The sequence below is a fragment of the Bufo bufo genome, chromosome 2, assembly GCF_905171765.1.
Source record: "Bufo bufo chromosome 2, aBufBuf1.1, whole genome shotgun sequence".
NCBI lineage: Eukaryota > Metazoa > Chordata > Amphibia > Anura > Bufonidae > Bufo > Bufo bufo.
The window spans coordinates 53,440,356-53,465,561 of NC_053390.1; the positions used below are offsets into that span (position 1 = coordinate 53,440,356).

A 25,206-nucleotide genomic window follows, 5' to 3' on the forward strand; every position below is an offset into this window, starting at 1 on the left:
GGGGGGGGGGGGCGGTTGGTCGACTTGGGCCATATGCATTGGGTTCTGGAGATCTAATGGGGGTGTGCGGCGAGCAGGTAAACAGAGCAGAGAAGGCAGCACTCATGTGGGAGCTGTCTTCTCTTCAAACAGCTGATCGGCAACTTAACCCCTTAAGGACACATGACGTATCGGTACGGCATGTTTCCCGAGTCCTTAAGGACACATGACGTACCGGTACGTCATGTGTTGTTCCGATCACTGCCGCCCAGCCGGCTGTGATCGGAACAAGGTGCCTGCTCAAATCATTGAGCAGGCACCTCGGCTAAATGCGCGGGGGGGTCCAGTCACCCCCCCATGTCCGCGATCGCAACAAGCTGCAGGTCAATTCAGACCTGCGGTTTGTTGCGATTTCTGCAGTTTCTGATCCCCGCGGTCCCTGACCGCGGCGATCAGAAACTTTAGTGTGGCGAAAATGTATATTTATCACCCCCCCTGCACCTCCCCAGCCCGGTGGGAGGTGCAGGGGGGGTGTTGCGGGCGGTGGGGGCGGTGCGGGAGGCGGGCGGTGCGGCAGGCGGGATCGCGATCCCCCGCCCGCCTCCCATTGAATAATCGTTGGTGTACAGTGGGTATACCAGGGAAAAAGATAACAGTAAGAGGGAGCTCCCTCCCTCTCCAATCGGGGGGCTGCTGTGCCTTTGCAGCCCCCCGATGGGAGAGGGAGAGAGCTCCCAGACAGCCCCCCGCCAGCCCCGTCCTCACCCTTCCCCGTCTGCGAAGTTGTGGCAGACGGGGAAGGTTCCCATGGCAACAGGACGCCGTCTCAGGCGTCCTGCTGTCCATGGTGCTGAACAGATCTGTGCTGAAAGCATAGATCTGTTCAGTGTAAGTAAAATACAGTGCAGTACCCTATATATTGTACTGTACTGTATTATACAGACATCAGACCCACTGGATCTTCATGAACCAAGTGGGTCTGGGTAAAAAAAAAAGTAAAAAAAAGTGAAAAAAATGTAAAAATCAAAAAACATATTTATCACTGATTAAAAAAAAAAAAAATTCCCTACACATATTTGGTATCGCCGCGTCCGTAACGACCTGATCTATAAAACAGTCATGTTACTTTACCCGAACGGTGAACGCCATAAAAATAAAAAATAAAAAACTATGATGAAATTGAAATTTTGCCCACCTTACTTCCCAACAAAAGGTAATAAAAGTGATCAAAAAAGTCGCATGTACGCCAAAATTGTAACAATCAAACCATCATCTCATCCCGCAAAAAATGAGACCCTACTTAAGATAATCGCCCAAAAACTGAAAAAACTATGGCTCTTAGACTATGGAAACACTAAAACATCATTTTTTTTGTTTCAAAAATGAAATCATTGTGTAAAACTTACATAAATAAAAAAAAGTATACATATTAGGCATCGCCGCGTCCGTATCGACCGACTCTATAAAAATATCACATGACCTAACCCCTCAGATGACCACCGTAAAAAAATAAAAACTGTGTAAAAAAAGCCATTTTTTGTCATCTTACGTCACAAAAAGTGTAATAGCAAGCGATCAAAAAGTCATATGCACCCCAAAATAGTTCAAATCAAACAGTCATCTCATCCCGCAAAAAATGAGACCCTACTTAAGATAATCGCCCAAAAACTGAAAAAACTATGGCTCTTAGACAATGGAGACACTAAAAAAAATTTTTGTTTTAAAAATGAAATCATTGGGTAAAACTTACATAAATTAAAAAAATTGAATACATATTAGGTATCGCCGCGTCCGTGACAACCTGCTCTATAAAATGACCACATGATCTAACCTGTCAGATGAATGTTGTAAATAACAAAAAATAAAAACGGTGCCAAAAAAAGCTATTTCTTGTTACCTTGCCGCACAAAAAGTGTAATATAGAGCAACCAAAAATCATATGTACCCTAAACTAGTATCAACAAAACTGCCACCCTATCCCGTAGTTTCTAAAATGGGGTCACTTTTCTGGAGTTTCTACTCTAGGGGTGCATCAGGGGGGCTTCAAATGGGACATGGTGTCAAAAAACCAGTCCAGCAAAATCTGCCTTCCAAAAACCGTATGGCATTCCTTTCCTTCTGCGCCCTGCCGTGTGCCCGTACAGCTGTTTACGACCACATATGGGGTGTTTCTGTAAACTACAGAATCAGGGCCATAAATAATGAGTTTTGTTTGGCTGTTAACCCTTGCTTTGTAACTGGAAAAAAAATATTAAAATGGAAAATCTGCCAAAAAAGTGAAATTTTGAAATTGTATCTCTATTTTCCATTAAATCTTGTGCAACACCTAAAGGGTTAACAACGTTTGTAAAATCAGTTTTGAATACCTTGAGGGGTGTAGTTTCTTAGATGGGGTCACTTTTATGGAGTTTCTACTCTAGGGGTGCATCAGGGGGCTTCAAATGGGACATGGTGTCAAAAAACCAGTCCAGCAAAATCTGCCTTCCAAAAACCGTATGGTATTCCTTTCCTTCTGCGCCCTGCCGTGTGGCCGTACAGCAGTTTACAACCACATATGGGGTGTTTATGTAAACTACAGAATCAGGGCCATAAATAATGAGTTTTGTTTGGCTGTTAACCCTTGCTTTGTAACTGGAAAAAAAATATTAAAATGGAAAATCTGCCAAAAAAGTGAAATTTTGAAATTGTATCTCTATTTTCCATTAAATCTTGTGCAACACCTTAAGGGTTAACAACGTTTGTAAAATCAGTTTTGAATACCTTGAGGGGTGTAGTTTCTTAGATGGGGTCACTTTTATGGAGTTTCTACTCTAGGGGTGCATCAGGGGGCTTCAAATGGGACATGGTGTCAAAAAAACAGTCCAGCAAAATCTGCCTTCCAAAAACCAAACGGCGCACCTTTCACTCTGCGCCCCGCTGTGTGGCCGTACAGTAGTTTACGGCCACATATTGGGTGTTTTTGTAAACGGCAGAGTCAGGGCAATAAAGATACAGTCTTGTTTGGCTGTTAACCCTTGCTTTGTTAGTGTAAAAAATGGGTTAAAATGGAAAATTAGGCAAAAAAATGAAATTCTTAAATTTTATCCCCATTTGCCAATAACTCTTGTGCAACACCTAAAAGGTTAACGAAGTTTGTCAAATCAGTTTTGAATACCTTGAGGGGTGTAGTTTATAGAATGGGGTCATTTTTGGGTGGTTTCTATTATGTAAGCTTCGCAAAGTGACTTCAGAGCTGTAGTGGTCCCTAAAAATTGCGTTTTTGTAAATTTCTGAAAAATTTCAAGATTTGCTTCTAAACTTCTAAGCCTTGTAACATCCCCAAAAAATAAAATATCATTCCCAAAATAATTCAAACATGAAGTAGACATATGGGGAATGGTAAGTCATCACAATTTTTGGGGGTATTACTATGTATTACAAAAGTAGAGAAACTGAAACTTTGATATTTGCAAATTTTTCAAATTTTTTGGTAAATTAGGAATTTTTTTATGCAAAAAAAAAAATTTTTTTGGACTTCATTTTACCAGTGTCATGAAGTACAATATGTGACGAAAAAACAATCTCAGAATGGCCTGGATAAGTCAAAGCGTTTTAAAGTTATCACCACTTAAAGTGACACTGGTCAGATTTGCAAAAAATGGCCTGGTCCTTAAGGTGAAATAAGGCTGTGTCCTTAAGGGGTTAAGGTATTTAAGGGGGTTAGGCAAAGATTGATGTAAAAATCATATAGTACACGACAATCTATTTCCAAGCTAAAACCAGCCCTGTACCTCACAGAGCTCCCCCATTCATTGCTGTAATTGCCCTGCTAGATTTATCTCAAGCTGGAAGCTTGGCGGAGTGTCCTTTCTGCTACAGTTCTCTCCCCATCACAGCTTAGGGGGTGTGTCCTTTCTGCTACAGCTCTCTTCCTATTCCATCTTGGGGGCATGTCCTTTCTGCTATGGCTATCTCCCTATGACAGCTCCGAGGGCATGTCCTTTCTGCTTCAGGGCTCTTTCTATCACAGCGTTCTTGTAATGATGGTATACCCTTTGGGGGGGGTTCTTAATTTTAATGTAAACTAAAAGACTTAATACAAATTACTTCTGGTAGGACTCTATTTACCATTTAAGTAAAGAGGATGGGTTCTTTCTACCAGAAACACTGCCACACTTGGGTTTTAGCTGGTATTGCATGGGGCTGAGCTGCAAGGGGTGGTGCTGTTTTTAGAAGAAAGCAGCTAGGTCCACTCCCGTCACCAGGGCCAATCACCCAACCTTTCATAATACCCTTGAAAGTGTTATACATCCTATACATTTAGGTCAGACACAAAAAGAAACTGCATTGCCCTGGGGTAAGTGTATAATATGGGCATCCTTATCTACTGTTGAATGTAAAGGGGACATTCCACATGAGAGAGGGGCTCCTCCATCACTTTTCCCTTCTACATGCTCGCAGGGTACTGATGGGTGGCCATGTGAGCCAGGGGCCTTAGAGAGATGGCAGGGCCTAATAGTGTGCCTGTTAGTATAACACTGCCAAGCATATTACAGTGCAATACAAGGGTACTGCATGCAATGTATTACACCACAAATATCCCTTAGGAAAAAAAGGAAAATGAAAGTTTATTTACAAAAATGGTGCCGTAAAAACTACATTGTGTCCCACCTGTTACAACTATGTCAATGGGAAAATAAAGAAGTAATGGTCCTTGGAAGACGTTAATGAAAAAAACTGTGTCCCTAAGGCCCCATATAGCCCAAAATAAAGAAACCTATGAGGACTCTCATCTCTTTGATGGAAACAAATCCACTGGAACCTACTTGTTCAAGACTTCGACAGGTCTCCAAGTTCCTACATTCCAAGGTATAAATATGGTTAGAAGATCCTGGCATTGTAATAACTTGTGATTTAAGAAAATTTTGGATTGGCCTATCTAGAGTTTTTGGTTAGAAAAGATCTCTCCATCTTCATGGTTCCTAGAAACCAACCCTTATTAATATACATCAACGTTAAAACCCTAAAAAGACCTTTTCAATGGAAATAAATCCATTGGGACCCACTTCTTCAAGACTTTTGACAAGTCTCCAAGCTTCTACACTCCAAGATACATGTCTGGTTAGAAGATCAATACTTTTTGATTTAACAAACTTTTGGATTGACCTAACCACAGTATGTGGTTTCAACAGATCTCCTCATCTTCATGGAACCTAGAAACCAACCATTATTAATAAACATCAAAGATAAAAAACAATACCTTATGGGAGTAATGCTGGTCCACAATACGAGCCAAGCCAAAGTCTCCGATCTTGAGTACGAGGTCCTCCGTATTAATGAAGATATTGGCTGGTTTCAGATCTCGGTGAAGCACGTTGGCCGAATGGATATATTTCAAACCCCGTAAAAGTTGGTAAATAAAAAGCTTGGCGTGGTCCTCACTAAGAGGCCCTTGTTCCAACAGCCTAGAAAGATCCGTCTCCATGTGTTCCTGTATAATGTAAACCACGTTGTATTTGAAGATGTCTCCTTGAAGGTCAGCCCCCCTGGGACCCAACACGGCGTGAACTTTTACAATGTTGTCATGGTTGAGACGTCGGATGATCTTAATCTCTCGAAAGGCGTGCTTCATGCTCCGACAGTCGCTAATGGAAATTTTTTTCACTGCCACTTTTCGAGAATTTTTGCTATCGACGGCAGAAAGGACGAGACCATTGGCCCCAAAACCCAACGGCTTAAAATCCACAAAATGAACACCCAAATCATAGCCATACATGTTAGCAATGAAATCACACTTTTCTGCCATGGCAATGCCAATTATGGGAAGATCTGTTGTAAAATATAAGCCGAACAGATTTCAAAAAGTTGTTGAAAGTGTCTCATAAACAAAAATTACAAAATGTATTAATTTCAATGGAGATGAAAATTGGGGTTGAATATTTTTGGATCTTCAGTTAAGACATCCAAGCATATCCGTGTTAGCCCAGAGATTGCCTGTCCTGCACAGGTTTCACACAGGGGTGGACAGCTGGTTTTATACCCATCTCGTGACGTAATATGAGAGTGATGCCTTTCAAGCAACCGGCTGCGAGCGTTCTTGATTTCCAAGCTTTCGATGATTGTCTACAGACTGGTCAAAAAAATCATCCCTCGAAAGAAAGCATTCCTTTCACAGCCCGGTGATAACTCATGAATGAGCTGATTCTTCTTCTCTTCTTCTCCTCCTCGGTGACGCAATCTGTCCCGTCAAGTCAGCCGAATGCAACCCAAGCCTGCTTCCCCTCACAGCAGTAGAGCCATCCACGTTTCTGGTACCACGGGCATTGCTCAGCACTCGTCCTGCACTCTTCTAGCAAGTGATCCTTGAACTTGGTAGAAGACTGGGGTTATGTGAGCGACCTGCATTGCGATCTGCTGCCAGCCTTGAGTTCTGTCTCTTTATCATTCTCTCTAGAAGCAAGCACAAGATTGATTGAATTGATAGGACAGTAAATGGTGGAGGCTTTATGTTCATTCTTACTGTGTGAAGGTTAACATGAGTCAGAGCCCGATCTTTGGTAATTCATTAGCCCTGCTCACCTACTGCAGTTTTCTAGCAGAACAATTCTATAGGTTGTAAAGTCTAACGATAGGAAAAATACAGCGAGTGCCAAAAGTCAAAAAGTTTACTGGCAGCATTGTCCCCGAGATACGTCACAGATCTGTTAAGCAACTTGCACAATTGTGGGCACTCTGCTGGGAGATAAGGCATATGTACACAGTCCACTGGCCACTCCATGTAAAATCAGTACACATTAGAAGTGTGTCGGCCAAACTCAACAATCAGGATCAACCAACCATCTAATGTGTATGGGGACCTCATGACTCTCCCCCCAGTGACAGATGTTGGGAAGAGTTTTGGATTTCAACATGTCCTATCCTTTTGTTGTAGGATGGTGTCTATCAGCAGCTTTCTTCCCACTCCCGTTCACAACACATGCATGCTCAGCCAAGCGGAGCATGCACGTGTATGGGGGATCGGGAGAGATAGCTTTCGACTGACAGATATTGCTGTTCTATGATGGGTCTATCTGGTCAAAAATGGATCATCTTAAACAGGAACATGTCCATGGGGGTGGTGAGGTAGCAGTCACACCTGACTCCTGGTGACCTAGGGGGCCAACAGGTCACATAAATATTATAAATAGCACATTGTAGGTGGGGGGTTCTTTGAAGGAGTTTTTTTTTGGCAGACCCACTCACTTGGATGGACCTGGAAATGGTCACATGATGCAGATGCAAGTCACATGGTCATGACAAATGGTCACATGATGCAAGGCGATCCGGTTACCACTGCGGCCAGTGATTGGCTGCGGTGATGTCAAACCAGACGTTTCAGCGAGGGAGCCCAGTGGAGAATTTCAAGCCTGGAGGAGAAGGGAGCTAGCACCGGGAAGCAGGTAAGTAAGCTTCCCTTTACCGGTCCAGCCAACTTGGGGGGGGGAGAGGTGCAAAAAAAAAAAAAAAACATTCTTGCACAATCTCTGCACCTGTAAAAAGGAACAGTTACATTGATTTTTACTAGCTGCCTTTATAGACGTGTACCACCCAGGGCCTGAACTCTAGTCTGGACTGAGACGCGTTGCTCCATGCCTCCTCAAACCCACATTACATGACTGCAACCACTTGGTACCCTAGGCAGAAATAAAGCAGCCCCTCTGACTATGGTTCACATACACTAATGTATATGTGAACCATAGACAATAAATAAGGTATGTTGTCATCACCCTTATACAACTAGACAAGTTAGTAATAACCCCTTCAAAGCCCTAGACCACCAGGAATGCTAGTGTTATAGGGGATATCCAGGCCCGTCGCTAATAGACAGGCAAAACAAGCAATTGCTTGGGGCCCCGAGCTGGTTGGGGCCCCGAGCTGGCCCGGGGCCAAGCAGAGCCGGTGCTTGTTTTGCTTCCTTTAAGGCTGAGTAACTCAGAAGATCCGATGGTATATTCTAACCCCCAGGCGTTCCCATGGTGACGGGGACGCTTGCCTGGGGGTTAGAATATACCATCGGATCTGAGTTTTACGAGCTCAGTGAGATCGTAAAAACTCAAATCCGATGGTATATTCTAACCCCCAGGCGTTCCCATGGTGACAGGGACGCTTGCCTGGGGGTTAGAATATACAGGGCCACGCCGCTCACAGCAGTATATTTATAAACTAATCAGTAACTACTTTAACTTTAATCATTGCTCATTGCTGATCTCTTTACTTGGATTACTTGGATATCTTACTTTGTCTTAGCTCCGGTAACAGCAGGCAGTGCGGGGGGCGGCGCTCACTCACTGACGTAACGCGCCTGCTCCACCCACTAGGCGGCGCAGGCGCGTGACGTCAGTGAGTGAGCGCCGCCCGCCCGCACTGCCTGCTGTTACCGGAGCTAAGACAAAGTAAGAGATATCCAAATAATCCAAGTAAAGAGCTCAGCAATGAGCAATGATTAAAGTTAAAGTAGTTACTGATTAGTTTATAAATATACTGCTGTGAGCGTCGGGGAGGGGGATCTGTGGATGGCACTGTAGGGGGATCTGTCCACAGATCCCCCTACAGTGCCATCCACAGATCCCCCTCCCCTAAACAGTGCCATCCACAGATCTCCCCCCTAAACAGTGCCAACCACAGATCCCCCCTAAACAGTGCCATCCACAGATCCGCCCTCCCCTAAACAGTGCCATCATGGCACTGTTTAGGGGAGGGGGGATCTGTGGATGGCACTGTTTAGGGGGGATCTGTGGATGGCACTGTTTAGGGGGGATCTGTGGATGGCACTGTTTAGGGGGGATCTGTGGATGGCACTGTTTAGGGGGGATCTGTGGATGGCACTGTTTAGGGGGGATCTGTGGATGGCACTGTTTAGGGGGGAGATCTGTGGATGGCACTGTTTAGGGGGGAGATCTGTGGATGGCACTGTTTAGGGGGGAGATCTGTGGATGGCACTGTTTAGGCGAGGGGGATCTGTGGATGGCACTGTTTAGGGGGGATCTGTGGATGGCACTGTTTAGGGGGGATCTGTGGATGGCACTGTTTAGGGGGGATCTGTGGATGGCACTGTTTAGGGGGGATCTGTGGATGGCACTGTTTAGGGGAGGGGGATCTGTGGATGGCACTGTTTAGGGGAGGGGGATCTGTGGATGGCACTGTTCAAATTTCATGCACATTAAATGCAACAGCAGTATTTGCACTGTAAACCTCCTTTTTTATTTATATTAAGTGTGGGTGAACTTAAACTGTATGGCTATACTGTGGTTCCTGTAGGCTTTGCGTGCGTAAGGTGGGGAGGGCGTGGAGGGGTCTGGGGGCCTCCATGTCTATTTTGCTTGGGGCCCCCAAATTCCTTCAAACGGCCCTGGGGATATCCAGGTGTTTAATACTGATAAGCTATCAATCAATATCATTTCAGCAGGGGTCTGGCTCCTGGCACCCACACCAATAAGCTGTTTGAAGAGGCAGTGCTATGCCCACCAAGAACGCTGCCTTCTATTGCATAGCAGATGTGCTCGGTATTGCAGTCCATATGACCAATAGGCATGACGTCACAGGTCTCGGGAGAGTCAGCGGTGCCCACGGAGCTATGCAATCTCTTCAAGCAGCTGATCATCGGGTGTGCTAGGAGTTGAACCCCCACTGATCAGATATTAATGACCTTAACCCCTCTTCACAACTTCACTACCCTAGATCATCACAATTAGGCCTCATGCACACGACCGTTGTGTGCATCCGTGGCCGTTGTGCCATTTTCCGTTTTTTTTCGCGGACCCATTGACTTTCAATGGGTCCGTGGAAAAATCGGAAAATGCACCGTTTTGCAGCCGAGACCGTGATCCGTGTATCCTGTCCGTCAAAAAAATAAGACCTGTCCTATTTTTTTGACGGACAACGGTTCACGGACCCATTCAAGTCAATGGGTCCGTGAAAGAACACGGATGCACACAAGATTGGCATCCGTGTCCATGATCCGTGGCCGTAGGTTAGTTTTTATACAGACAGATCCGAAGATCCGTCTGCATAAAAGCTTTTTCATAGCTGAGTTTTCACTTCGTGAAAACTCAGAACCGACAGTATATTCTAACACAGAGGCGTTCCCATGGTGATGGGGACGCTTCAGGTTAGAATATACTAAAAGAACTGTGTACATGACTGCCCCCTGCTGCCTGGCAGGTGCTGCAAGGCAGCAGGGGGCAGCCCCCCCCCCTGTAGTTAACACATTGGTGGCCAGTGCGGCCGGCCCCCCCTCCCTCCCCTGTAGTTAACTCATTGGTGGCCAGTGGGCCCCCCTCCCTCCCCTGTAGTTAACTCATTGGTGGCCAGTGGGCCCCCCTCCCTCCCCTGTAGTTAACTCATTGGTGGCCAGTGCGGCCGGCCCCCCCCTCCTCCCTCCCCTGTAGTTAACTCATTGGTGGCCAGTGGGCCCCCCTCCCTCCCCTGTAGTTAACTCATTGGTGGCCAGTGCGGCCGCCCCCCCCCCCCTCCCTCCCCTGTCGTTAACTCATTGGTGGCCAGTGGGCCCCCCTCCCTCCCCTGTAGTTAACTCATTGGTGGCCAGTGCGGCCGGCCCCCCTCCCTCCCCTGTAGTTAACTCGTTGGTGGCCAGTGGGCCCCTCCTCCCTCCCCTGTAGTTAACTCGTTGGTGGCCAGTGGGCCTTCTCCCCTCCCTCCCCCTCCTAATTAAAATCCCCCCCCTATCATTGGTGGCAGCGGAGTGTACCGATCGGAGTCCCAGTTTAATCGCTGGGGCTCCGATCGGTAACCATGGCAACCAGGACGCTACTGCAGTCCCGGTTGCCATGGTTACTTAGCAATTTGTAGAACCATTATACTTACCTGTGAGCTGCGATGTCTGCGTCCGGCCGGGAGCTCCTCCTACTGGTAAGTGACAGGTCATGTCACTTACCAGTAGGAGGAGCTCCCGGCCGGACGTCACTTACCAGTAGGAGGAGCTCCCGGCCGGACGTAGACATCGCAGCTCACAGGTAAGTATAATGGTTCTACAAATTGCTAAGTAACTATGGCAACTGCAGTAGCGTCCTGGTTGCCATGGTTACCGATCGGAGCCCCAGCGATTAAACTGGGACTCCGATCGGTACACTCCGCTGCCACCAATGATAGGGGGGAGATTTTAATTAGGAGGGGGAGGGAGGAGAGAAGGCCCACTGGCCACCAACGAGTTAACTACAGGGGAGGGAGGAGGGGCCCACTGGCCACCAACGAGTTAACTACAGGGGAGGGAGGGGGGCCGGCCGCACTGGCCACCAATGAGTTAACTACAGGGGAGGGAGGAGGGGCCCACTGGCCACCAACGAGTTAACTACAGGGGAGGGAGGGGGGCCAGCCGCACTGGCCACCAATGAGTTAACTACAGGGGAGGGAGGGGGGCCCACTGGCCACCAATGAGTTAACTACAAGGGGGGGGCGGCCGCACTGGCCACCAATGTGTTAACTACAGGGGGGGGGCTGCCCCCTGCTGCCTGGCAGCACCTGCCAGGCAGCAGGGGGCAGTCATGTACACAGTTCTTTTAGTATATTCTAACCTGAAGCGTCCCCATCACCATGGGAACGCCTCTGTGTTAGAATATACTGTCGGATTTGAGTTTCACGATGTAACTCAAATCCGACGGTATATTCTAACATAGAGGCGTTCCCATGGTGATGGGGACGCTTCAAGTTAAAATATACCATCGGATTGGAGAAAACTCCGATCCTATGGTATATTAACTCCTGACTTTACATTGAAAGTCAATGGGGACGGATCCGTTTGAAATTGCACCATATAGTGTCAACGTCAAACGGATCCGTCCCCGTTGACTTGCATTGTAATTCAGGACGGATCCGTTTGGCTCCGCACGGCCAGGCGGACACCAAAACGACTTTTTTTTTCATGTCCGTGGATCCTCCAAAAATCAAGGAAAACCCACGGACGAAAAAACGGTCACGGATCACGGCAAAACGGAACCCGTTTTTGCGGACCGCAAAAAAATACTGTCGTGTGCATGAGGCCTTAACTGCATTACCGTAAAGCAGGTTTTTTTTCAATCGCCATACAACATTTTTTGGATATAAGCCTTGTTGAAACAGCTGCATTTGCTTCCTACAGAATGTCATTCTTCTTGCTAGGAGACTTCACCTGGATGTATTTTAGCATGCACACATCCGAGTAGACGTCAAGGTTGCCAACCAGAATTTTTTTTTTTTTTCTGGGGCAACTTATCCCAAAATCACATACAGCCAATATTTTTTTATGGACAAATTGGAAGACCATAATGGATGATAAATATTATAAGTGATACATGTCTATAGCTCAATATACTGATAAGAACTTACTACCATCATTTACTGTGAGCTGCAAAATGATGATAATTACCACCAAAATAATCTAATCAAGTACCACCAGCCTCAAAAAAAAACATGGACACATCTATTTTTTTTTCACGGACACAGGAAAAAAGTCACCTATTTTTAAGGACTGTCCAGAAATTTCTGGACGGTTGGCAACCCTAGTATCCGTCGGCTACATGCAGTTCAGTCTAAGGGTACTTTCACACTAGCGTTTCTGTTTTCCGGTATTGAGTTCCGTCCTAGGGGCTCAATACCGGAAAAGAAATAATCAGTTTTATCCTAATGCATTCTGAATGGAGAGCAATCCATTCAGGATGCATCAGTTCAGTTCCTCTTAAGTTTTTTGGCCGGAGAAAATACCGCAGCATGCTGCGGTTTTCTCTCCGGCCAGAAATCCTGAACACATGCCGGGAATTTTCCATTAACAAGTGTTCCGGCAAAACTGATCTGTTCTTTCCGTCCGCACATGCGCAGACCATTAAATCTGTGAAAAAAAAAAATACCGGATCCGTTTTTCCGGATGACAACGGCAAAGACGGATCCGGTATTGCAATGCATTTGTGAGACGGATTCGCATCCGGATCCGTCTCACAAATGCATCTGTTAGCGTCCAGATTGCCGGATCTGGCAGGCAGTTCCGGCGACAGAACTGCCTGCTGGAATCCTCTGCCGCAAGTGTGAAAGTAGCCTAAAATGCCATATTGTTACATAAAAGAAACATTTGTGACACAAGGAATCCTCTGGTTATACACAAAGATATTATGTTTGTAAACACAGAATACAATTTAGTCATTTCTGTGACCGAGGTCATTGTTTTCAAGCACATAAATTGTTGTTTTGTGAGAGTTATTATTATTATAACAATGCCATTTATTCCATGGTGCTGTACATATGAAAGCCTAATCTGATTCAGGGTATGTTCACACAGAGAATTTTCTGCACTAAAATAAAACCTGATGCAGAATTGGGAGTCCCCAGCCAAAAAAAAAATGTGCTCCAGGCTATAATACCCCATTTAAAGGGGTTGTCACGCAAAAAATATTCAACATTTTTTAAACCAGCCCCTGGATCTGAATACTTTTGTAACTGCACGTAATAAAAAATTTAGTATAGCCGCTGAGTTATCCAATGTAATCTATCTGTATAGCGCCACCTGCTGTTTTCCCTTTTTTCAAATTCTCTGTCCAGCTCACTGAGATGCTCAGTTCCACCCTTCAACTGTTACCAGCCGCAGCAGACAGGACACCCCCCCTGAGAAAGTGCACGCCCCCTCTAGCAGAGCAATTGCAGCAGTGAATGGGGAGATCTCTGGATCCATGTGAGGTACAGGGCTGGTTCTAGCTTTGTTAGAAAGGGATCGTCATGTACTGTATCATATTTAATTTGCATTTTGGACATTAATCATGGGATAACCCCACGTTAGTCCAATCTGCAGTCAGTGGAGGTTGCTTACAATTGCCTTCCACCTCCAGAGATTTATGATTCTGTCATTGACATCTATTTCCAAGAATTTCTTGAACAATCAGCATCTAAATCTCTGTTCCAGACAGTCATATGTCATCATCATCGTGCCGCCTGTTTGCTTAATAGAGCGGAGAAGGCAATATACTCCCCAGATTATCCCTTTTTTATTGGAGCTTACAGCGCGCATTTCCTTATACCTGCTCTCGGATAAAGCGTTTTATGGACGGCACGGCTGTACGACAGGCCAGCTCTCTGTTTACTCCTCTCAATAGCTGAAAACCTAAATTGTTGTGTGGGCACGTGTTAATGTTTAAATGGAAAGTATGCAGCGCAGGGTCATCCAAGAGATTGTCACAGTTCATAACAATATTATATATTATAGATATTTTACATGGTGGTCACCTAGTCCTTCAACGCCCCTTCTCCTACCTGCAGGATCACATAGATGTATTATTTGCAGACTTAATCAGTCACCAAAAATTAGAGAGGGAGGAGGGGGATGCAGCTGCAGTCTTTCCTCTCTGCCTATGACACTGTGTGCTGTGAGAGAGGGGAAAGAGAGCAACAGATCATTAAAGGGGTATTTCAGTTGTAAAAAGTTATCCCCTATGCACAAGGTCTCCCAAAAAGCATGAGAGCAGGGGTACCACACCTCCAAATGAATCGAGCAGCAGGTTGACCATGTGTACAACCCATTCATCTCAATGGGACTGCAAGAGCTGTACTCGGCTATTTCCTGGAGTCCAATAGACTGAATAGAGCAGTGCTGCCCATGGTCCACCATCACTCCATTCAAATAGGAGACACAAGACCCCATTTATCATGATCGGTGATCCAGTGGGAACTTTTCTAATTGGAATATCCCTTTAAGGAAGGGTTGTGTTTTAAAAAAGAAAAGAAAAGTTTCAACCTTCAGCAATAGGTCACATTGTAGAGACTCCTACATATGTTAAAGGGAATCTGTGGGCACTTCTGACACCACCAGCTCTGGAGTATAACACAGTATGTAATTGAGGATCAGTACAGAAATAATGTATGTACATGGTGACTCCACCAGCAGAATAGTGAGTGCAGCTCTGGAGTATATTACAGGATGTAACTCAGGATCAGTACAGGATAAGTAATGTAATGTATGTACACAGTGACTACACCAGCAGAATAGTGAGTGCAGCTCTGGAGTATAATACAGGATGTCACTCAGAATCAGTACAGGATAAGTAATGTATGTACACAGTGACTCCACCAGCAGAATAGTGAGTGCAGCTCTGGAGTATAATACAGGATGTAACTCAGGATCAGTACAGGATAAGTAATGTATATACACAGTGACTCCACCAGCAGAATAGTGAGTGCAGCTCTGGAGTATAATACAGGATGTAATTAAGGATCAGTACAGAAATAATGTATGTACATGGTGACTCCACCAGCAGAATAGTGAATGCAGCTCTGGAGTATAATGCAGGATGTAACTCAGGATCAGTACAGGATAAGTAATGTAATGTATGTACACAGTGACTCCACCAGCAGAATAGTGAGTGCAGCTCTGGAGTATAATGCTGGATGTAACTCAGGATCAGTACAGGATAAGTAATGTATGTACACAGTGACTACACCAGCAGAATAGTGAGTGCAGCTCTGGAGTATAATACAGGATGTAACTCAGGATCAGTACAGGATAAGTAATGTAATGTAATGTACACAGTGACTCCACCAGCAGAATAGTGAGTGCAGCTCTGGAGTATAATACAGGATGTAACTCAGGATCAGTACAGGATAAGTAATGTATGTACACAGTGACTGCACCAGCAGAATAGTGAGTGCAGCTCTGGAATATAATACTGGATGTAACTCAGAATTAGTAAAGGATAAGTACAGGATACATTATACGTGGAACATACAGTATTATTCTTTGGAATGTACTTTACAGGCTGGGATGCTATTATATGGGTTTTTCTCATAGAGTTAGAGACAATCAACAGGAGCCATCACTGTACATCTAGAACCCTATGCACGGAACGTGTATTTGTCATGGAAGCAATGTCCATCTGAGGTGAAGTATGGAAATGTTCTCCGGGCACCAGGAGAAATGAAAACACTGAGCAGGGAGACTGGCAGCACAGAACTGAAAGCCCGCTGGATTGGAACCAGCCTGAGAAATGAGGCTGAGACGTGCCTGGCACATGTACAAGACACATCATGAATACAAGCCAATACCCAGTCATAAAAGAAGGGGACACTGCAGGGTGGCAGGAGGAGTAGGACCACACATCCAAGGAACTGAGGGAAACCCAACTGACTCTTCTAAGACACCTTTAGACCGGATATTCACACGTTAGAAGGGTTTTCTTATGTTATGTACATAAAGCTCAATTGAAAATGTCTGCAACTTTGGTAACATATCTTGTGTTTTAATATATCACTGTGTTCAAGATCTCTGTTTGCAGCCAGTGAATGACAACACTTGTTTCAATCCAGAGGTTAAACCTGTACAAACCTAATACTTTTAGCAGTTGAGAGTTTGCTACCATTACATTCTTCCCAACCTGATTGTTTGCTACAATGTAACAGTTTAGGTAAAGCTATGTTCACACTGGCATTCCGACTTCTGCTTCTACACATCAGATGAATGTCAGTCGAACCTGGCGATTTCAGCAGGACTGGCCAAACATCTTATGTGTATTGGGTTGCCTTAACTGGCCCCTGATGCCAGATGACAGGAAAGAAGGGTCGGACATGTTGGGTTTCAACATGCCCGATCCATTCAGAGATGAGCTGTCGCCAGAGGTGTCTGGCAGCTGCTTTTCCCCCTCTCCCCACATGGAAGCTCAGCCAAACCATCTAGATATTGCAAACTGCCCCCGTGTATTACAGGAGCTCAGCAGTTAGGGTGTGTCTGTCGACAAGGTGTTGACTGGTTCCAATGACAATCAGTGGAAATTTGAGTTTCTTTGAAAAAGTGAAGTTACATGTAAAATACTAATGTACTGGATAATGTGGTTTCTGTTTTTGACTCATTTGTGAGACATTTCCACTTGATAAGAGACTTTTTTAAGACATTGCACAGATCTATAGAGCAATCTATATTTAATAGAATGACACATCTTTAATGCTTTCTGCAAGATACATTACGCCTGCCTCAGAGCGGTGCGAGGAGGACATTTGCATATATGTGAGCATCACTAAGGACACCGGGGAATTTAATGTTATTTCTGGGACGAGAGTGGTAAATGTATCTATCAGAGCTAAACCGCACAGCTACCTCACTGGGAACAATCCAGAAGGAAGAGGTTGTTTGGTTTAGAAAAACCCATTTTAAAACACCCAAGATCTGTCTGTGGAGGACCTGGCACATCCATGCATTACACAGGAAACAGTGCAATTCTCAGTTTCTCCTCTGGAGGTGCTGCAGGGGAGAAGAACACTTCCTTCCAGGATCCTTCACAGATTAGAGCTGATCGCTGGGTTCCCTCCAGCCAGAGGACCATACATGGGTTGTCTAAAATGAAGAAGACATTACTTAACTCATGGGTTCACTGAAATAGGTTATTTCCCGTGTTTGGGGAAGCCCTCCCAAATAGCAATTACATAAGTACCCAATAAGTCTGAATTCAGAACTAATCCTAATTTTAAAAGGTTTTTCCACTGACGAGTTCCCTACTGATCCTCAAGATGAAGGGTCTACTCCACAATGCTGGTTAAAAGGATTGTCCAGTTTGGGAAGCCCATTTATATATACACCTTTTGGGGAATTATTAATGGAGGGAGGTTCTCTGGTCAGGATGCTCATTTCTTGCCCAAACTGGAGGACTTGTTCTGTCCTGTATTACACAGACAAGCTGCTGATCTGAACGGGCACTTTACAATGCTTCACTTCCCCTGTGGAGGCGCTGCAGGGAAACTGAACACGTACTTATTGTTAGTACAATATTTCAGAGTTTGGGGCTCTACTTTGTATTTTATCTAGGGCCACAATTTGTTTAAAACTAGCCCTGCCAAGATATAGGTGGCACAATGATAATGTCATGGGGAGAGGGCATTAATGAGTGTTGTGAGCATGCCCTGTGGATGACTTTGATGGGGGAGTGTTGTGAGCATGCCCTACGGATAACTTTTGATTGAACATTGTTGAGCATGTCCTTGGGATGACTATTATGTGAGTGTTGTGAGCATGCCCTGTGGATGACTTTGATGGGAGAGTGTTGTGAGCTTGCCCTGTGGATAACTTTGATGGGAGAGTGTTGTGAGCATGCCCTGTGGATGACTTTGATGGGAAAGTGTTGTGAGCATGCCCTGTGGATGACTTTGATGGGGGAGTGTTGTGAGCATGCCCTGTGGATAACTTTGATGGGAGAGTGTTGTGAGCATGCCCTGTGGATGACTTTGATGGGAAAGTGTTGTGAGCATGCCCTGTGGATGACTTTGATGGGGGAGTGTTGTGAGCATGCCCCGTGGATAACTTTGATGGGAAAGTGTTGTGAGCATGCCCCGTGGATAACTTTGATGGGAAAGTGTTGTGAGCATGCCCTGTGGATGACTTTGATGGGGGAGTGTTGTGAGCATGCCCTGTGGATGACTTTGATGGGGGAGTGTTGTGAGCATGCCCTGTGGATGACTTTGATGGGAAAGTGTTGTGAGCATGCCCCGTGGATAACTTTGATGGGAAAGTGTTGTGAGCATGCCCTGTGGATGACTTTGATGGGGGAGTGTTGTGAGCATGCCCTACGGATAACTTTTGATTGAACATTGTTGAGCATGTCCTTGGGATGACTATTATGTGAGTGTTGTGTGCATGCTCTGAGGATGACTTTGATGGAAGAGTGTTGTGAGCATGCTCTGATTGGAGTTTGATTGGAGAGTGTAAGGAGCATGCTCCAGTGGTCACTGGCCAGAAAAGACAGAGGGGAGGTGAGCTGTAACCATCACCTATTGTCAATTATGTGATTGTGTAGATAGATAGATAGATAGATAGATAGATAGATAGATAGATAGATAGATAGATAGATAGATAGATAGACGGATATTTTACATAGTCTTCATGCAGAAGTAAAGTTTCATTGGCTCCTGAGACCATCATAGTTTATTTCCTTGGTATCGGTGCCTGATTTCGGCAGCTCTGGCAGTGACCTTAGCTTACATAGCTGACCCAGCAGGACCATGTTGTATAAACTGCACGGCATCCATTGTAAATCCCACAGAGAAATTCCAAGACTTTGCTTATAAATATACAACATCCAGCATAATCCCATAATCCCCGCGGGTACGTCAATAAACGGCAGCTATCAGGACTATTATGTGGGACCCTGCATGTCTCCTCTATAGTCCCTGTCATTGTGTATGTCCTGTCTGTACAGCAGCAATGTCCTCTAGACAGCGAGCCTGTGATAATATAAAAATCAGACATTTATCCCCCCGGCTCATGAGCAAATACCTATTTTCCTAACAGGACGGATGCACATAGGAGATGAGATTAGGGGGCAGGGGTGGCTATTTAAAGGGACAAGCCAGGAAGGCTGGAAATAGATGTTATTTTAATCTTGGACCTGAGAAAGTGAGAGGATTTAGAGGTCGACTCCGCAGGACAATTTAAGGTTAAAGAGACGTAATACTGATAAGGAAGACTACATCAGACACCTTACTGTATGATAAGCTTATCATGGAGGTCTATGGGCATTACAATAAAGCGGCTCCTACAAGGCAAATGTAGTATTACACATGGGCGAAGCCTGAGGAGGCTTTGGGGCCAATTTCCTGGGTGCTGGGGTGGCTGTGGAGGGGGCATGTTGAGGACAGGGCGAAATCTTTCAGGTGAAGGGAACATAGCATAGTAGTTAGTGAATGGGAGTGCGCCCATCCCTCCTATTTATTTCTATGGGGCCAACAGAAATTGCCGAGCTATTTTTGCCGGCCCCAATAGAAATGAATGGAGGGTGGCTGTGCATGTGCAGTGTGCCCTCCATAACTTTTCAGGGCTCCGTTGTCAGTGTAGGTGCGGGTCCCAGATATGCCCCCATTGTCTGAGATGGGAGTACCCCTTTAATATTGATGACCTAACCACGGGATAGATCATTAGTATCTGATCGGTGGGGGTCTGACTCCTGCAGCCCCGCCAATCAGCTGACACCGCAAGGCTTTCATCAGCGCCGCAGCCTCTTCCTAGCCCATGTGGCATCACGTACAGCGGTCACATGGCCTATGCTCAACTCAGTCCCAATAAAGTGAATAGGGTTGAGCTGCAATACCGAGCACAGCCAGTATACCATGTACGGCGCTGTGCTTGGTAAACTACTAGGAGACCTCAGTGCTCGACAGTCTTCAAACGGCAGGATTCGACCCCCACCGATCAGATACTGATGACTTATCTAGAGGATAGGCCATTTTTCTATTGCTGGTTCTATAGAACTGTACCGCCAGAAAAATCGCAAACAAGCCCCTTTAAAGTGACTTTTTTTATGTTATTCATCTTGGGGAAATTTGGACATTTTAAGGGTTTTTTTTTTTATTAATTATTATTTTTTTTTTTTATAATTTATTTATTTATTATTAACTTTTTTTTTTAAAGTGAATTAACCCCTTTCTGCCACAGTCAAGGCTGACATTTCATATTAAAGCCAGCAGGTGGCGCTCTTACCTAACAAAAAGCGCTTCCTGCCGGCTTTTGGATTTTACACTGTAATAGACGCTTGTAGCTGGATGCTACAAGCGTCTATTACTGCCTGACCGCTCCCGCTGGCCACGGCACACCTCCCTGTGACCGCAGCTGTCTAATGACAGCGCGGTCACAGCTATCTGCGGCGCCTGCAGATCGCAATGTAACCCCACGCTTTTATACGTCGGGTTACAGATAAGAGCCTGCCGCCGTGACGTAGAAAGTCCTGCAGCAGTAGGCAAGTGGTTAAAGACAGCATTTTGAGATATTGAAAATATATTGTAGAAAATTGCAGAACATAACAATAAAAAAGCACTTTGGAACATTTTGGAACTATTTCAGATGCTCACATTAGCCCTATGGGGCTCCTTGATCAAAAATCATTGTTTCTATGAGAAATCAGATAATTTCTAAGAAATGCGTTGTGCCGTTCCTCTGCTGTTCTTCCTTGAAATGTTTGAATATATGGACAACTGGGCGTTCCCTTTTCCCTTGTCAATAGGGTATTTCATTACACATTCTGCCACTGTCGACACCAATTGTACAGTGTGTAGGTACGTATCAGTGGATTCATACTTTTCAAAGAGGAATAACAGAGGGAAAGGAGAGTTCTAAGAAAAGAAAGTCTAGAGCTGCCATGGTGTGAGGAATACAAGTACTTACAGGAGAACTTCTTTAGGTCCCTGAAAATCCCTTTAAAAAGGTCATACACTATTAACTCCCCTAAAATTAAAGGAAAAATTTACAATAATAATTTACGCCCGAACATACTAAATGTAAAACACTGGGTAACACTGACGTGGAAAAGGACTTAGGAATTTTAGTGGATAGCAAACTTAAGGGGGTTTTTCTGAGACTTTATAACTATCCTCTGAATATGTCATCAGTATCTGGTGGGGGTCCGACACCCAGGACCCATGCTGATCAGCGGTTTGAGAAGGCAGCAGTGTTCACAGTAGGGCCACGGCCTTCTCGCAGCTTTTCCTAGGCCATGTGGCGTCACATTCATCGGTCACGTGGCCTAGGAGCAGCTCATGGGGCTGAGCTGTAATACCAAGTACAACTGCTTAATAATGTACGGCGCTGTGCTTGGTGATCATGGAGAAGGCCACAGCACTCAGAGGAGCCTTCTTAAACAGCTGATCAGGGGGGTCCTGGGTGTCAGACTCCACCAATCAGATACTGAAGACCTATCCAGAGGATAGCCCATCAGTTCTAAAGCCTTTTCACTGTAGAGACCAGTGTCAGGCAGCTGCTGCCAAGGCCAATAAGATAATGGGTTGCACCAAAAGGGGCATAGATGCCCGTGATGAGAACATAGTCCTACCACTTTACACATCACTAGTCAGACCACACATGGAGTACTGTGTACAGTTCTGGGCTCCTGTGAACAAGGCAGACATAGCAGAGCTGGAGAGGGTCCAGAGGAGGGCAACTAAAGTAATAACTGGAATGGGGCAACTACAGTTCCCAGAAAGATTATCAGCATTAGGGTTATTCACTTTAGAAAAAAGACGACTGAGGGGAGATCTACCGTAATTACTATGTATAAATATATCAGGGGTCAGTACAGAGATCACTCCCATCATCTATTTACCTCCAGGACTGTGACTGTGACGAGGGGACATCCTCTGCGTTTGGAGGAAAGAAGGTTTGTACACAAACATAGAAGAGGATTCTTTCCGGTGAGAGCAGTGAGACTATGGAGCTCTCTGCCTGAGGAGGTGGTGATGGTGAAGTCACTAATAGAGTTCAAGAGGGACCTGGATGTATTTCTGGAGTGTAATAATATTACAGGCTATAGCTACTAGAGAGGGGTCGTTGATCCAGGGAGTTATTCTGATTGCCTGATTGGAGTCGGGAAGGAATTTTTTCTCCTAAAATGAGGAAAATTGGCTTCTACCTCACAGGTGTTTTTTTGCCTTCCTCTGGATCAACTTGCAGGATGACAGGCCGAACTGGATGGACAAATGTCTCTTTTCTGCCATTTAAACTATGTTATTATATTTAAATAGAAGCCTTTGAGTCGTGTATTGTCAAAATAAAAAAAATTAGATTTAGCCATAATTCATATCCACATCAGAGAAGACTTTAAAAATGCCAAATGGGATTGATGCATCATGGGACATAACAAAAAAGTTACTTTTATTTTGCCATTTAATTTTTTCTGTGTATTCATACAATTCAAAGAGCTGATGTCCTAATCTATGTGGCATACATAAACGTGTTGATCCTGAGCCTCCTGGTTCATAAACAGAATGCCAGAACAATAAAATGTCAAAAACTACCGTAACATACAGGCAGAGCATGGAAGCTGGATAACAACCTTTATGAGGTTAACTACTGCAATTTTAAATGGCTGGTTCATATTTCTAATTATGCTTTTTTTTCTAGGGCAATGTTCTTTAACTTACGGGTTTAATGAAAATTTCATGTTGAACAACAATAAAGCAGCAAATGTAATCAATGTCCCTTTCCTGCCCCTCCAGGCGGTGTGACGGTGCAGCCGCCTTGTGTTCTCTGCTGTGAGATTGGTAAAGCACATGACAACCCGTGTAACAAAGCACCAAAGTCCTGAAGGCTTGTTTACCGCATAATGTGCAGCACAAACCAATCTAGAAAGAAACTACATGATGAGAGCTCCTCAAGGTTAATTACAAGAACAGTCATGGCTTCAAATGTCCAAGGAAAGTTCAGTATTTGAAATCTCCCTAGTTATAAGAGATAATTATAATAACATTCACATATATTATGGGCAATGCTCTTGTTACAGCAGACACTAGTTTATCCTTGGGGAACCTTTCTATTGACAAAAAATATAACTACTATAATACTGCTCCTATGTACAAGAATATAACTACTATAATACTGCCTCCTATGTACAAGAATATAACTACTATAATACTGCCTCCTATATACAAGAATATAACTACTACAGGGAGTGCAGAATTATTAGGCAAGTTGTATTTTTGAGGATTAATTTTATTATTGAACAACAACCATGTTCTCAATGAACCCAAAAAACTCATTAATATCAAAGCTGAATATTTTTGGAAGTAGTTTTTAGTTTGTTTTTAGTTTTAGCTATTTTAGGAGGATATCTGTGTGTGCAGGTGACTATTACTGTGCATAATTAGTAGGCAACTTAACAAAAAACAAATATATACTATTTCAATTATTTATTTTTACCAGTGAAACCAATATAACATCTCAACATTCACAAATATACATTTCTGACATTCAAAAACAAAAACAAATCAGTGACCAATATAGCCACCTTTCTTTGCAAGGACACTCAAAAGCCTGCCATCCATGGATTCTGTCAGTGTTTTGATCTGTTCACCATCAACATTGCGTGCAGCAGCAACCACAGCCTCCCAGACACTGTTCAGAGAGGTGTACTGTTTTCCCTCCTTGTAAATCTCACATTTGATGATGGACCACAGGTTCTCAATGGGGTTCAGATCAGGTGAACAAGGAGGCCATGTCATTAGATTTTCTTCTCTTATACCCTTTCTTGCCAGCCACGCTGTGGAGTACTTGGACGCGTGTGATGGAGCATTGTCCTGCATGAAAATCATGTTTTTCTTGAAGGATGCAGACTTCTTCCTGTACCACTGCTTGAAGAAGGTGTCTTCCAGAAACTGGCAGTAGGACTGGGAGTTGAGCTTGACTCCATCCTCCACCCGAAAAGGCCCCACAAGCTCATCTTTGATGATACCAGCCCAAACCAGTACTCCACCTCCACCTTGCTGGCGTCTGAGTCGGACTGGAGCTCTCTGCCCTTTACCAATCCAGCCACGGGCCCATCCATCTGGCCCATCAAGACTCACTCTCATTTCATCAGTCCATAAAACCTTAGAAAAATCAGTCTTGAGATATTTCTTGGCCCAGTCTTGACGTTTCAGCTTGTGTGTCTTGTTCAGTGGTGGTCGTCTTTCAGCCTTTCTTACCTTGGCCATGTCTCTGAGTATTGCACACCTTGTGCTTTTGGGCACTCCAGTGATGTTGCAGCTCTGAAATATGGCCAAACTGGTGGCAAGTGGCATCTTGGCAGCTGCACGCTTGACTTTTCTCAGTTCATGGGCAGTTATTTTGCGCCTTGGTTTTTCCACACGCTTCTTGCGACCCTGTTGACTATTTTGAATGAAACGCTTGATTGTTCGATGATCACGCTTCAGAAGCTTTGCAATTTTAAGAGTGCTGCATCCCTCTGCAAGATATCTCACTATTTTTGACTTTTCTGAGCCTGTCAAGTCCTTCTTTTGACCCATTTTGCCAAAGGAAAGGAAGTTGCCTAATAATTATGCACACCTAATATAGGGTGTTGATGTCATTAGACCACACCCCTTCTCATTACAGAGATGCACATCGCCTAATATGCTTAATTGGTAGTAGGCTTTCGAGCCTATACAGCTTGGAGTAAGACAACATGCATAAAGAGGATGATGTGGTCAAAATATTCATTTGCCTAATAATTCTGCACGCAGTGTATAATACTGCTCCTATGTACAAGAATATAACTACTATAATACTGCTCCTATGTACAAGAATATAACCACTATAGGCGGAGCCTAGCCACGCTGCTGAATGGCCGCACGAGCTTGAGCTCCTCCAGCATTCCGGCTCATTTGCCCTAAATTAAGCTATAATTTGCACTAATATGGGGAAGACTGGCAAGGACAAGTCCAGAGGCAGTTCAGAGACGACCCCACTACACTCTAAGCAGCCAGAAATGGAAAAGTTCCTCAGGAAAACTCCGA

At 44.6% G+C, this 25,206-nt stretch overlaps 1 protein-coding gene across 5 annotated transcripts in view; it reads right to left on the minus strand.

Annotated features, from left to right (window-relative positions):
• The window catches only part of MAPK4 (mitogen-activated protein kinase 4), a 129,527-nt gene that overhangs the window by 54,058 nt on the left and 50,263 nt on the right, over window positions 1-25,206 (minus strand). For 2 of the 5 annotated variants that reach the window (XM_040421087.1, XM_040421089.1), the window contains exon 2: window positions 5,219-6,408. The exons of 1 other annotated variant lie outside the window; for it this stretch is intronic. In XM_040421087.1, the coding sequence (XP_040277021.1) occupies window positions 5,219-5,764 (546 nt within the window). In that variant the 5' untranslated portion in view covers window positions 5,765-6,408. Of the gene's footprint in view, window positions 1-5,218; window positions 6,409-14,226; window positions 14,306-25,206 lie in introns of those variants that run through there. 2 more of the 5 variants (XM_040421088.1, XM_040421090.1) reach the window with 2 other exon arrangements.